The sequence below is a fragment of the Rhamphochromis sp. 'chilingali' genome (genome assembly GCF_963969265.1).
Source record: "Rhamphochromis sp. 'chilingali' genome assembly, chromosome: 8".
Taxonomy (NCBI): Eukaryota; Metazoa; Chordata; class Actinopteri; order Cichliformes; family Cichlidae; genus Rhamphochromis; species Rhamphochromis sp. 'chilingali'.
The window spans coordinates 19,011,109-19,026,631 of record NC_137935.1 but is presented as its reverse complement, the minus strand read 5'-3'; the positions used below and the strand labels follow the sequence as shown (position 1 = coordinate 19,026,631).

The window sequence follows — 15,523 nt, the reverse complement described above, 5'->3', positions numbered from 1 at the left end:
CGTGCGGAGGCTGGAAGTAATGACCCAGGTGCTGAGGATGCAGCTGACTCACATGCAGATGCACGCGCACATGCTCAGACACAATCGATGCACATGCAAAAGGGAAAGCTACGAGGAGGAGAGAGAGGCTGGGAGCGACGAAGCTGGTGAGGAAGGGTACATGTCAGGGAGCTGGAGGGGTATGGAGTAATATGAAGATAACTGGTACTTGTATTGGTTGCCATGGAACTTAAGTGGCGTGGAGCTTTTAGGGGCTTTTACCTGAACCTCTTATCTACAACGTCCAATCCCCTGAAAATTATAGGAAAACACAAACACAAAAGCATCATCAGATACTGAAGATAATTTATTTATGCCACTCCTGTCTGAAAAATTACATTACAGTTGCAATAACAACAGCGGTTGTTATTGGGCCAAAAGGCACACAGGGCTCAAACAACACTCTGATTAGGGACTCAGGGTTACGTGGAAAATCCTAGAAAAGTATATCTTATCAAGGGGACTAAATGTCCAACAAAGGAGGGGTGTATTTTCAAATGACCTTGTTCTTTGTGTGAGCGTGTGTGTTCCTCCTCTCAGTCGGCTCATCTTCTTTATTTTTAATGGCAGGTCCTGCAGAGGGTTTGGTCAGATGAGTTCAGAAGGGCACTTGGGAAGATTTCAAGGCACATTTATTTTTCTTAGCAACACTAAAATACTACAAAACAATGATTTCATACATTTTTGTTACACATTTAGGCCATGTAAAAGATTGACTGACCAGGCTTGATGCATTTCATGTAGTGCATTTCTGATTTAAGTTTTGATGTTGTTGTAGTTTGTTTATCTATACTGCATAAGTAGATTTTCACTGCAAATGCTCCAAGGTGAAAAACCTCAGAAAGAGAAGCAGATATAGCCCTGAAGGACAAAGTAGTTAAAATCAAAACGGCTCTGTTGTAAAGAAGAACAGATGCATTAATTATCAAACATGTTAAACATGCATTTTAATCCAGCAGTATCAAAAGTATTACTGAGGCCCAAAGAGCTGCAGGATATATTCTAGGGCTTATGAGTGGAGGAATGACACATAAATAAATAAATAAAGCTCTGTCGCATCTTTTAAATTCTTGTCTTATCTTTTCTGATCTCTTTTTGTATACTTTTAGATAACAGGGACTCTTTGGGTCACAGAAACTCTGCAATGTTAAAGGGGAAAGTGGTTCACAGAAGCCAGAACAGATTGTATGGATTTATTTTCTAAATTTGCTGGGAAACGCTCTCTTAATCTTTAGCAAAATATTTCATGAGCCTCTCCAAAATAAATCTAGTTAAGAATGTGCACCACTGTTGTGTGGACTTGGACTGAAGTAAGCCAAGCCATTATGTTTGCTTCATTTGTCATAAAATAATCTTCATCTGGGCATAAAACTGCTTGTTAGTCAATTGTCCGATTACTTTTGAGCATCTGAAAATGGGGGACTGTGTATAATGGCTTTAAATCCATTCATCCATCCATCCATCCATCCAGGGTCATGGGGGGGCTGAAGCCCAGCAGCCATAGTATGAGAGGCAATGTACACCCTGGACAGGTCGCCAGGCTGTCACATGTCTGACTTTAAATCCTAAACAGTGAATGCAAGAAAATGAAATAAAATCAAATGGTGTTAAACCCCTTAAATTTAAACTGAAAGTGAGCACTTCAGTCCCACCGTGCTTATTATTTAAAATCCACCGTGGTCCCGTACAGACACAAAACTATAAAAACTGTCTTTATCCAAGAAATTATGGATCAAACTGTGTAAATGAAAATTTTATAAAATGCTATGAGACCTGTAACTGCTGATTTTCAGTCCAGTTCTTCTGTAATTTGGCAAAGTCAACCTTTTCAACCTTCCTCACTTAAGAATGTCAATGTAAAATCGATTCTTTGCTTCTTTTTTTGTCCCTTGAGTTAGATGTCTTTTTTAGATTTAAAGGTGTCTTGAATCATTCATAGGTCCGTGTTAACTGACTAAAAAAAAAACAATGTCCAACCTTTGAAAGACCTTCTGAATTTTGCACAGTTGTGTATATTGAAGCCAAAGTCAGTACTTCACTAGATCTTTGCCTATTCAGAAAAAAAGCTGGATAAGAACTTTCCAATAGTAAAATGTCACCTTCCTCCACAGGGAATTTCACACTGACTGCTTGGTGTGAAGAAAGGTGCTAAAAAAAAAGAGGCTCCGTCAGGCAGCAGGAGGTGGTCGTTCAATAAACTGGGAAAACTTCACACATCCTCTCTATTCAGTTACTGCAGATACAAACACACACATGCTTTCTGCACACAGACGGGTTGCTGTTCCCCAGAGGTTAATTACTGCTCTGACTTCTAAGCTCTTCTGTAACCACTGGAGAACAGGTGGAAGATGATGGGACAGACTGTGCTACTAATAATCAATATGTGATATCAAAGTACACAGCTGAATAAAAACGGCCTGTTCTCACTACCAAAGGATATTTCATTTTCCACTTACTGTAACACACATGTGATTATGCACATGTATTCTTCTCGCTGCGTAATCCCATGATGCATGTGTATTCATGAGCCTGCCTGCTAAGTGATAAATGGTGTTTCAAACAGAACAAAGACCACGAAGCCCAGATCAAAACAGGCGGCCCCTGATTCGCTTATGCAACCGTAATACTCACACCTTCAGTGAGGGAAGGTACAGTTCAAAAGCAATCAGTAAAATCATGCAGATTTTCATGACAAAAGATGTCCAGCTGGACCTCTGAAGGGAACACATTATCTTAATAATAGTGATAAACCGGGATACTTTGTTTGCATGTGTTTGTAGACACTTTCACAAGCTCACATCCGCTTATTCTGTGTGTGCGAGTCTCATCACCAGGATCAAAAATTCATTTTCTCCTTTCAGACCTTTTTACCTTTATAAGTAAATCTTGCAAAGTGCATCTAACTAAAAGCATCATCACATCTGTTGAACTCACAGCGTTGGTGAAGCTTCCCGTGGCTATTCTGTACATGTATGTTGCATGCCTGTCTGTAATGCAGCCTTCACCTATTCAAAGTGAGAGTCAAAGGGTAAATATGATACAAATGGTTCAAGGAAAATATGATTTATGTTACATAAATTAAAAGTTCCTTTTTGAAATAGCTCATTTTAAAGTCAGTTAGCTCATATTATTCATACCTGAAGCAGATATAGTTATGGGTTAAACAAAGGCCGCTGTCACTGTACCACCTGCACTTGCCAATATTAGGCAAAACAAAGGGGCAAAATAGTCTTCATGAGTTTGTCAAACAAACAAACAAACAAACAAACAAAAAACCCACAAAGATTAAAAAAAAGCAAACTATCATGAAAAACAGATCATATAAAATACAGTTAGATGTAAATCTGTACTATTTAAATTGTTTCCTGCCAGAGTGCATAAAACTCAAGTATTCAAGGAAATGTTTGAGTGACACCTAATGGAGCAGACAAGTATTGCACTTAATATTCAGAACGGTACATCGAGTTCAGCTACCTTACAAAGACAAAGAGGAAGGTGTGTCTTTATTTCTTCTGTGCCGTGTGTAGCCAGCATAACAATAAAGTGTTTATGTAGATATCAGGCAAGACATAAAAGAAGAGTGAACATCTGTAGCAGTTATGATTTTGATAGAAATAAAAGGATCGCTTGATGACAAACTACAAATTATTTAAATAATTTTATTACCTTAGTTACACAGTGACCTAATGTGGCATAAGGATACAGGGTGTGCTTTTAACTGACTAAAGAAAAATAACAACAAACAAAAACTGTACAGTCACATCTTAAACTTCCCAATAATAACTCAACAAGGAGCAAAATATATATCAGACCCAGAAACTCTTTAATGTCTCAGCATCATATACATTATATACTACATGCTGGTGGACAGGATATAACTTTTCCTGTGAGAGGATATATTTTGAAAGGACCAGAGAAACACTGTGCATAGCCACAGAGAAATAGATGATAAATAATGGAAGACAGAAAGTTAGCTGAAAGTGAACTCATCTATTACCCTAGTGCATCAGATCCATTATTCTCATGGCCGAACACAACCAACAAACTATACATGTACATCACATAACATGAGTAGCTGTCAGTGCTGTGGTGGGGTGTGAGTCTGATCGCTGGTGTCTGCACATTCCACCTCCACAGGCAGGTGGCCGGTTGGGATGCCTACAGGAGGACGGACCTTTCTCACAGGACTGAAACTGCGTGGAGATGAGCCCGGGGAGTGAGCAGGGGAGCGGACAGGGCGTAGGGAGGAACCTGGAAGGGGTTGTGGAAGTGGTTGTGCGAGTGGAGAGGAGCTGCGAGGGTATCTGCGTGGGGTGGACCAGATTGGTCGATCAGTTCTGTGGGAGGAAGGAGGCAGGACTGAAGCGTAGGTAGCGGGGAGACTCGTTTCTGATTGGCTCATAGCATTGCCAGAGCATTCTTCCAGTCGCTCCAGGCTCTCCTGAAATAAGATGATGACACATGTGTGACAGCTGTGGGCTTTCATCGGTGATTCTCATGTAATCAAGACATAGTTTGTAGCAGAACATCAGCTGGACTATGTTCATAGTCGTGACTGTACGAGGTTGTAATTATTATTAACCAACTGACAGTTTAGTAGCAGAGCTGCTGGAAAGGTTTTTCCCCAGATGAAAGAAGGACTTACATCTTCATTGAGAACGTAAAGAGGCATAGGACTCCTTCGACCAAGTGTAGATGGTTTGGGTACAACATCAACTGTAAAAGATGTATGAGTATTATTATGCAGTCCCAGTTTTTTTTTAGCTTTAACTTCGTAATATGCAATGTTAATCCTGACTGTTACAATTTAAATATTAGCCTACAGTGTGATGCAAACATCATGAAAGTGCTGTACACAATTAATAGACTGCGAACTATAACTGCTGCTCACCATCATGGCCATTTTCACTTTGCTCCACATACACGGGAGCTCTTTGGGGGACAGGTCTGTGCTTCTTCCTAAAGCAAAATAAATCAACAAAACAAAACAAGAAAACAATCAACTGATTTAAAAGACGCCTTTATATATACTGCAGATCACAGTTTTGTACTATTTTCCCACCAAATGTCTAGAGACTGTGGAGCTGCTTGAGATTCTAGCCACATGTTCAAGTGCACTATCAAAGCCAATGAGAGAAAGAGGGGGGGGGGGGGGGGGAAGAAAGAAGGAGAGGAAGAAACAGAGCAGCAGGGGAAAGAAAAAAGACTGGGAGGGGGGGAACAAAAAGAAAAGGTCTCACTTGGAAGGTTTCCAGCAGGCACACACTGTCACCAGGGTGATCAGGAGGAATATGCCCCCAGTGGACAGGATGATGTATAGCGAGCTCCGTCCTAAACCAAGGTAATACAGAGGCAGAGAAGAAAGCCAGAAAGAAAATAAGAGGAAAGAAGGAAAGAGCTTAAAACACACATGCACACACTTAAATCCTTGTGCACTTGTAAAACTATACAAAGAGTAGTAATATAATCTAAAAATGCTACATTAGTTCCTGATCTTCCCCCAGTGAACATAAAACATTTCTAACACGTCACAAATCTGTAAACATCTGTAAATTACAAGTAACACTATAAGGCATGCTCCACTTTCACTCGTCATGCAGCTCTGAGCCTGTTTGTAGCTATCGATCCATCCTCCACCGAAGGTCACCAACGTGTTTTTCTACAGGTGGCTTATACAGGACCCTCCATCTGCCTTTAGGGGTAAGGTCTGAAGCAAAAACCTGCATTTTCCTCGACTCTCTAACACCAGCCAGAGAGCACATATTCAGCACCTTTACACAACTTTGATACAGATACTTCTTCCCACATGGAGTGAGAACACCTGATGCAGGTGTTCTCAAAGAAAGAAGCGGTTCACACTCCTCACACCAACTATCAAAAGCTGGGGTGACTGAAAGTCTTGGAAATATGTACTCATAATTCCACTGGTCAGCTAGAGCACGGTTTTCAGCAAACACTCTCAGCGGCACAGGTAAGGGACTCCCTGACTTCTTCCAGAATCCTTTTTAAGATTCTAACGGACTTGATGTTGGTAACGTTGCACATCCTTTCCAATGCATCCATAAAGCAGCTTCTGAGCAGTTTGCAATCTGAATGCAGCAGTCTTGGCCAGTCTTGTGTCAAAGGGGGTCCTTGTCCTTCCTTTGACACAGAAAGAGTAAAGAGGTGCCTTTAGCCAGTGCCGCCTAGAACAGAAGAAATTCGCAATAAGATGCTGGACATCTTCAGTGAGCCCAGCAGGTGAGGCCATCACGAAGCCTGTGCCACAAGGATGAGGCAACCAGATTGTTGGCAACCAGAGCTCTTTCTGTGTCGGACAGCCGGAGTAGCAGTCATTTCCATTTAGACAACCTTTCTCCTGCACCCCGTTCCAGTTCTGTTTCTGAAAATGTTCATTACCTATAAATGCTTTAATAAGAATAAAGATGTAAACTTTATTGATCTCTGCATTAAACCCATTCACTCAGTGAAGCAGTGGGCAGCCACCAATCCAGCGCCCGGGGAGCAGTGTACAGGGACGGTGCCTTGCTCAGGGGTACCTCAGGTAGCCATTTAGTGGATTCGAACCACTGACCTTCCAAGCATGGGGGGGACCACTCTACCTACCGAATTATCCCTGCCCCACCATTCCTATTACATTCCTTCCCAAGCATAAATTTCCTGGCAGGGTTGGAATGTCAACTGTACACCATTTACCCACCAATAAAGTAAAACCATTTACTCTAGCTTTCACAATCCCCACATTTAGGTCATATGTCTTGCAGACATTAAATATATCTCTCATAATAAATACATTTTCTAACATAGATCTGGCTGGGACACAATATGACTTATCTTCCGGAACTTAAAAGTCTGTTAGATAACACCTTTGAAATTTTTTTTATATTCGATGCATAAAAGAGTCAGTGTTCTCCACAAAACAGCAACGGTAGTCTCTACTGAATCTGCTGGATTCATTGTGACTTGCTGACCTCTCCAAGTGAAAAAGAATGTTGTTGGTACATCCATGTCCTTAAGCTTGGTAAAGCAAGCTTGAATTAGAGCCCCTTTAGTGCTCTCCTGAAGAAAATAACTTAATTCCATCTTTTTATGATACAATAAATCCTGCTGACTATTCTGACTGACTGATTGGAAACACTGTTCTTCCTGTTGCTGTTTCTGAATTACCCTCCTAATGTTATCAGTAGATCTATAAGTGTATCGCTGACAGATATCTTTGATTTGAGCTCTCCCTTCCTCCCACCGTGTAATTAGAGATTGAAACCCATTTTTCTTTGATCTCCAGAGATCATGATGATAACACCTTGAATTTCTGCTTTTACTTGTAAAATTCTACCATTAATATGTTCTGTACTTGCCAAAAAGCTGTATGTCCAAAGTGGGCCAAAAATAAAATACCGACCCCTTCGCAGAAATTTGTTCCATAGTTAAAAATACATTGCTGTGCCCAGCAGAAACTCCACTCCACTCTATTTCCATAAAATTATCACTGTGGGTTTCTTGTAGAAAAAATAAATCTAGCATCTTTTGTCTTCAAGTTCTGTAATCAAAGCTCTATTCTGTGCATCCCTCCCCCAAATTTATATTTAAAGAGGTCACCTTTAAATTTAGCAATTGAGAAAAGGAAGAAAAGCAGACACGAAAAAACTGAAAATAAGAAACATTAGTGAAGTCTAACTATCTTGAAATTATTCTAAAGGCGTTTAAGTTTGGAGTCCCTACACCCTAAACTCACAGTTTTGAATCTGAGGCACTTAAGCTCCTGTGCCAGTGCTTCATTAGATAGAAGGGGTGGAACTTCTGACGATGTAATCCAGGTGGATGGTATAGCAATCATGAGCTCATGATTTATTGAAATGAGTGAGTTGATTAACCAACTCAGGTTGCTTAACAAAAACAACTCCCTTATTTATACAGGAAGCGTATGCAATATTTCCATGCCCCACTTCGTCTCAAACTGCCAACAGCAACTGCTCCACTGTGATGCTGGGCTGTGGCACCGCTCTCACTCTCTCAAAAAGCGACAGCGTCCAAAGAGAAGTCACAACTAAAAAAGCCACAAAATGAAAACAATTGTTTACGAATATAACCACAAAAAAGAATATGAATATGGCAAAAAGTGTAGATTGAGTGTGCTGGCATGAATAGTTGCATTGAAGTAGCTCATTACGGTTATCCCTTTCAAACTCTGTACTATGAAACTATGCAAGCAGAGGAAACAGAGTAGTTTGAAAGCCTAAAGCTGTCTCCTCGTGCAGAACATCACAGTACAGCAATAATGAAGTCAGGATTACTGAGGTCCACTGAAGCACAGCGTCCTCCCACCTGCCTGTGTTTTTTCCTTCTCCCTCCTCATAAATAACCGTCCATTCATTGGATTAGACTGCCTCTCCCTCTCTTGCTCCCTCTCAGCCTGACATGCGGCTCTTCACTGGCGCCCAGTAACAGGCACTCTGAGCCAACTCTGTTACAATCACAGCCTGGATTTGCACTTGTTGTAAACAACATTGTTTGAGAGGCCAGCATGTTTGTGTATGGGTCAGCATGAGATGATAATTGCTCCTGCTAGCTCCTACAGATGGAGGGTTTGTGAATAATGAGAAGAAATTTACTGTGCATAGTTACCTTAACATATAAAGCTATCATTCAAATTAATTTAAAGGATTTTTAAAGATTATGCTGCCCTGCAGTAAGTAGAATTTACACTGATTCCAGTTTAACCAGCTACAACATAAATGCAGTTTACAGGCTATTTGTTTTACAGGCTACATTTACAGGCTTTTTCACTGTTAGTCCAATTCTCTGACCTGGCCTGAATGTTATTTTCTTCTTCTTTTTCTTTTAAGCCACTTAACACTGATCTCTGAATCAATCGATCAATCAATCAACCACAGTTGTATATACACATAACAGACGACATAGCAAGGAACCAATTTTAAAGTGCATCTTTAGGTATTTAGGTACTAACTTTAGGTTACTAGCCGGTCACAAAAACACATCATTTGTTCCTATATTTTTTGCCAAATTTATGAAAATACCAAAGATTACGCAGTCCGACTGCCATTAAATAAAATTTTTGCACCAATAAGGTAATTCCTAGAGCTATGAGCTGAACAAACAAACAATCTACAGCAGATGAACAGTATCTGAAAGTCACATCTTTAAGAAATTAAAAAACATCCAGAAAAGTCCTGACACAGGACCTAACAGATGCATCTAACCCTTCAGCTGATCCATCTACTGTTCACTGAAGTCTCATCAGAAATGAGTCGCAGGGAAAGGGTGGCTGTCATGAAGCCAAATTTCACATCTTTGGCTCAGTATCTACAGAAGGAGTCAGCAGAGAGGTACAACTGTGAGTTTCTAGAGTAATCTTATTGAGGTTATTATTGTTATTGTGGGATCATCTTGACAGGGAACTCAACAGAAGGTCGCCAACATTCAAGAGCTTTGAATGTCCATGAAGAAGCCTGGAGAACTATTCCTGAAGACTAATTAAAGAAATGACAAGATACCAAATTTTGACTGCCAAGCTTTTTCAAGATTAAAACATTCAAGATTCAAAGATTTTTATTAATAATTTTTGACATGTACACAACATACAGGAGAATCAAAATACTGTCTCTCTCTCTCAATTTACTGTAGAGAAGATTTAAGAAAGATGAAGGACGCTCTAGGGAACAGAGAAATTTAAACCTATGTGTAGTGCAGTAGTGCGTGATATAAATAAAATAAATATATCCGCTTGTGACTAGGACAGCACTGCAAATGATCAACAACAGCCTGTATGACGGTGGTGCAGATGGTTGCAGTAGAATTAGAAATGTACTGTTTTTGCCTTATATTCTGCACTTTTGTGTTTGGACATATTTTAAGAAATCGTTGATTTCTCCTTCTATTAGCAAAATATAGAGAAATGGTACTTTTGCACATTACTGCATGTACCGGTATATACTTGTGTCTTAATGCAAAATCTTTACACTGCCATACTGCTGCATAGATAATACTTCTTAATGCTTCTTCCAGCTCTGTTCAACTATTATTAAATGTTATCACCCATACCCCCCACCCCCCTCTCTTTTATGTAAACACGTGTCTTTTGAGTTCCTACCAGCGTAACTTGCCACCTACTGTAGACAGTGAGCCTGACAGGACTGCTCTTCGTGTTGCTGATGGGGTTCTCCACTGTGCAGGCGTAAATGTCATCGTCTGACATCAGAACCCGTGAGATGGTCAGCACCTTTTGGTCATGCGAAAGCAGCAGACGCGAGTCATTCGTCAGCACTTTGCCTCCCTTCAGCCAACTGTAGACAGGCTTTGTGCCATTATCGTGGGAACAGTGGAGGTTGAAGTGCTCGCTGTACTCCAGGACAGAAGACGCCATCATCTGGATGTAAGGCTTGGATATAGGAACTGGGAAGAAGGACAGGGCAGAAGATACAGAGGTGAATGAGATTGAAATGACGTTCTCTGGACAGGAAATTTCATTTTCAACCTGTATTAAATTTTATAGGTCCTAACTCATCTTCCAGTGCTCTGCTCTTGTTGCTCAGATGTTTTGAAACACGAGTAAACTTGGCTATAGAAACGAGAGTAACTCTGCTTACCGTCCACTGTGAGCTGAATGTAGCGCTCTCCAGTGAAGGTGTCATCTGTGATGGAGATTTCCACTTCGTACACCCCTTCATCCGACAGCTGCAGGTTGTGAAGCAGCAGCGAGCCATTCTCAAACACCAGGATGCGGTTGCGATACTCGGGCCTCAGGTTTCCAATGATGTCCGTCCCTATGGACTGCACGACAGTGATCGGTTTCACTTTGTCCTTCTTTAGCTGCCACTTAACAACAGGCTTGTCTGTGCTGCTGCTCGAGTAGCTGACTGACAAAAGGGCTTCTTTGCCCACCGTTCCTCTCACCACCTGGGTTTGGCTTGTGACATTCACTCCTGACACCGCACCTGTTATAACAAAAAAAAAAAAAGGGGGGGAAAGACACAATGGTGAGGTCTTAAACTGATGAGCAAATATAGAGGTGTGTAAAGACAGTGTGAGGCAATGATGCTCTGCCAGTGATTGGAAATACATGTGGAAATTATGCAAAACAAGCTAACAAATGAAAAAAAAAATGCACTAAATGATACTACTAGGCAAACGCAAATAGTCACATGCAATACACAGTTACAGTGCAACACAGGTATTTTACTCAAATGTTTTCCTTTGATTCATTTTGAATCTTTATCTTTATCCCTGTTCAGTTCATTTATATTGCTAGAAATACATGATGAAAAAAATGACAAACCAAAAAGGTGTAGGCTGAAGCCACAGCTTTTATATAAATTATGATGCAAGGAATTATTTCCGACAAAAGAAGAACAAGAAAGAAAATTTAGACCATTCATCACAAATGTAGCTACAGATGAATGCTTCCTCTTCCTCTCTAGAGCAGGGATGTGAAACTTATTCTCCACTGTGGGCCACATACACCATCACTTTATTCTCAAGTCAGCTGGACCAGCAAAACTCCTCATTCTGTCAGTGTAAAGAAGATTTAACTACACATTTAATCCATAAAATATTTTAATATAATAAAAACAAGTGCAGTTTAACCAGCACAGCTCTTTTTCCACATTATGTAGAAATGCTTTTGTAGTAAAAGAAAGATATCTGTCACATTTGAGGCTTGAAGTAAGTCATAAATGTTCAAAATGACAGAAACAGTAATGGCAGCTCATTGCCCAGAGCCCCAGACTACCCTGGAAGTATAAAACAGAAAGATTTTGTTAAGTCATATAAAAGATTTCTGCTTTTTCCTTTTTTTCGTATTGTAAAAAATCCTGTGTAAAAATGTTTTTGCACACTATGTTACGTATTTACCTTGGAAAAGCTCTTTATCAGTACCTAAAGCTGTAAAACCTATTAAATTACAGGGAGTGCCATGTAGCAATGTCCACTTTGCCAGAAATCAAACCAAGAACTCACAGCTGTTGGCATTTGCGCCTATGTGGTATACTCCAAAGCTGCTCTCCTACTGGATCACCCTGATATTTTATACATATGTATTTGAGTTAAAATTTTACCTGCAAATGCAAATCTGCCAAATACTGTAAAACCTGCAGTTCTTAAAGTGAAGTAGTTTAAAGTGTCTAAGAGCATCTATTTGTACTGGGAACTTTTGTGATCACTGCAGTCGTGTTACGCCGCTAGAATACAAGAGGAGATTGTAAGGATTTAAATGCATTTGACCTAAATGTGCAGAGGCCGCCTTGAAATAGAGATAGCAAGTGCTTTTCTCTCGAGTGTCGAAACCCTTTTTGCTCTTTTATGTGAAAAAGAATCGCTTTTACATGACCGATGACTTAAATGTGGGCAATAAATCCTTTAATAACATTTCTGACGTTTTTTTTTAACTTTCACTTTTTTCTTCTCTCTCTTAACGATCAAAAGGTTGGCACATTTTAGTTTTACTGAATACACACATGCTGGTTTTACTTCAGTGTTCATGTCTTGATTACTACCCTGTTTCTGTGAACCCCACCCTCCTTCTCAAGAATTCCTCATAATCTCCTGGAGTGAACAAGTAATACACTAATTTTGATTTGTGCACCCCAGCTATCCTCCACCCCCACAGGGACATTGGAATAAGGAAATATAGCGTGAGCCACATTTCAGCTTTTTTAAGAAACCCTGTCTTGGAAACCAAACATAGCAAAGCCATTATGTCCACAGTGGAGTTCCTGTAAATCAGCTGTAGCTGGACACATGCAGGTCTGAACAGTGGCTTCGGGCCCATGAGGGGCATCCTACTGTTCTGGCTCAGTGATGGAGAGATCAACCTATGAGAGCGACAGAGAAGAGAGAGGGGAAAAGAGGGAGAGAGAGAGAGCGACCATTCTTGCAGAAAGGCAGTTAGCAAGGCATCGCCTCATTGCCGTGGTAACCATTTGGTCTGCCTGACAGGGGTTGCCAAGGCAATAAGACAAAGGGCATGATTGTTGAGACTAGTTTCCTCCCTTGAAAAGAGTGAGGGAGGGTTAGAGAGAGAAATTCTTTGTCAGTGGTGAAGTTGGAGATGGACACAGGATTCAGTGATTCCACCAAACTCGCCTGCTTTGGGTAAACTGGTACAGCTGAGAAATCAATCCAAACCTTTTAAAACCAAACTCACCGTACTGTAAACTTTTGACACTTGGTCATCATTTCCTCATCTGAAACTACCCACACACTCAGGAGAAGGCCCTGCCCAGTTCAACAGCTCTCCACAAAACTCTTTATCATCACACTTAACCTAGACATCCCCTCCTCGCACGCCTTCAATGGCCTCTCCATGCTCCTTTGAGCTTTAAATGGGAGCCCAATAACGAGCACCACCCTAGAACAAATCCATTGTGCTGCCAACCTCACAAAGTGCAAGGACAAAAATAAAAGCATCAGCGTCTAAATTAACTGGGATTAACTTTGCTTCAAAAAGAGTCGGTGTGAAAGACTTGGATCTTGGTTTTAAAGGCTATCAAATAATAGAAATCTGAAATAAAGATGTGAACTAAATGATAATTATTGTGAATTGGCACACTCAGGCTGTTATTTGCATTCATTTTACTATTTACATTCCTTCAGCAAAGCAGCCTGCAGATCATTACCCTCTTTTTTCTGTTAATAGTCAAACAAAGACTTGGACTTACCTGAAAGGACAAAGACGAGGAGGCCAAGGAGCTTCAGCAGAGGAGGAATGTCAGCGAAACTGCCGTCTCTAGAGGAGGGTTTCCTCTCCACCTTCATCTTGTGTCCTGGGCAGAGTCTTTCTCCCACTTAGTGAGCATGGTTTATCCACCCTGGGCACGTCTCTGCCGCTCAACACTATCCACCGCCTGCCTGCCTGCAACACTGGCCTCTGCCTGGTCACACTGAGCCCCACTCTCCACACAGCACCCCACTCACTGCCAACAACAGCCAACTGTGTGTATGTGTGTGTTTGCATGTGTGTGTTCATGACACATAGTTTAGACGAGCTCCCCTCTTCCCTTTCAAAAAGTAGTTAACAGAAACTCTCTGCTTTTAGTAGATCGTCTGCTATTTTCTAAAAGTTTTTATATTCTTTTAACTACACAAAAAGCAATTCAATGTCGAGTTCAGCTACTTTGGAAAGAAATTCACGCTGGAAAGGACTACTTAATTCAGCCAGAAGCATTTCTGAGCTTTAAGTAGGTTCCTTAGAGCTTCTGGAATCTACTTAAAGCTCGGAAATGTCTGAGTTTGAAAAACAACTCATTTCCCCCCCTCTTTGGCCTATTTTTGTGGCATTGTTCAAACTCCTCTCTGGACTGGAGCCTCACAGTAAACACACAATTTGCTGCTTGACCACCAAACCAATCACACGGAGCCTTTTAGGTATTTTGCTTCTGGTTTTTACGCACTACTGTGTCAGGTGCACGATGCTATGTACAAGACATTCATAGTAATAGCAGCAAACGAAGAGCAAGTATAGAGAGGTTTTGTACCTGCTTTGTCCTCTAGGTGGAGTCAAAACTGCACCAGAGTAGCAAAGTGACATATGAGAAGAAGTCAGGAGCCGGAGGCAAAGCTTAGAGAGAAGATAACTAAATTATTGGAAGTGATGCTAAACTTTTCATAAATCCAAATGCATGTGAAAATCAAAATGGGAATCTTACATGTGAGGTAAAAAGTACATGTGACAATGCAACAAAAGTCAAAATTCAATAGTTCTGTTGCTTTAGATCCTTCCTCTGACTGCCAGTTTGCATGGAGCTCTAATATCAGTTGGGAAGTTTGGCAGTCACTTTTTATTACAGCAGACACGCTGCCATGTGTGAAATCCCCGTATGTTTGATCAGTCTGTTTTCTGTTTTTTTTTCTTTATTTGTTTGTGTGCACTGATGAGTCAGTTGCATTATAAATCATCTCTCCCACCTTCTAAAAGTCTTTTGTCAGGAGTTTTTTTTGGAGCATTTTGTTTGACAACAAAGGGATGTTTTATGCAGAGGAGGAAGCCTGCGTTGATAGGAAGAAGAAAAAAAAAACAACAACAAAACCTTCCAGGACTGTGGGAACAGCTGCTGTTGACTACCACTCTCACAGGGCTGGTACTCCTGTGTAGTGAGCCATCAAAGTCGAACCTCTCCCCTCCACCTCTGCCCTCTCTAAAAGAAACACCTCCCATTTCCTCTCATCTTCTTACAGGCTCTAAATCAAGGGGGACAATTTCCAGTCAGCTGAGCGAAGAGGGGACTAGAAACAGACCGAGCCTGTGTGTCTCAGTTAGTTTGGCTGAATGTGTCATAACAGAAGCTATTGTCACTTTTAGACCCCATTAAGACTGATGTCATCCCCACACATGCAGATGCAACACAGTGCATACATGATACAAATGATACTCATATCTTTTGAAATCTGGGATTCTTGCATTTAACAACATCTCCTATTAGCTGATATTTGTGCTGATGTAGAAATAAAGCTCATATTTTCTGCACAC

The 15,523-nt window shown here is 40.8% G+C and overlaps 1 protein-coding gene across 2 annotated transcripts; it reads right to left on the bottom strand.

Annotated features, from left to right (window-relative positions):
* Positions 1-3,721: 3,721 nt before the first annotated feature.
* On the bottom strand, positions 3,722-13,947 carry hepacama (hepatic and glial cell adhesion molecule a). 2 transcript variants are annotated; one of them, XM_080888475.1, is made up of 7 exons: positions 13,716-13,947; positions 10,647-10,994; positions 10,171-10,452; positions 5,280-5,370; positions 4,931-4,998; positions 4,685-4,755; positions 3,722-4,480 (listed from the first exon to the last, which is right to left on the bottom strand). In XM_080888475.1, exons 1-7 carry the CDS (start codon positions 13,810-13,812, stop codon positions 4,118-4,120), a joined length of 1,320 nt encoding a protein of 439 aa, XP_080744601.1. In that variant the 5' UTR covers positions 13,813-13,947; the 3' UTR covers positions 3,722-4,117. The 2 variants fall into 2 exon arrangements, with proteins under 2 accessions (XP_080744601.1, XP_080744600.1); XM_080888474.1 differs by lacking the exon at positions 13,716-13,947 and having other exon boundaries at positions 10,647-12,676.
* Between the last annotated feature and the right edge of the window lie 1,576 nt (positions 13,948-15,523).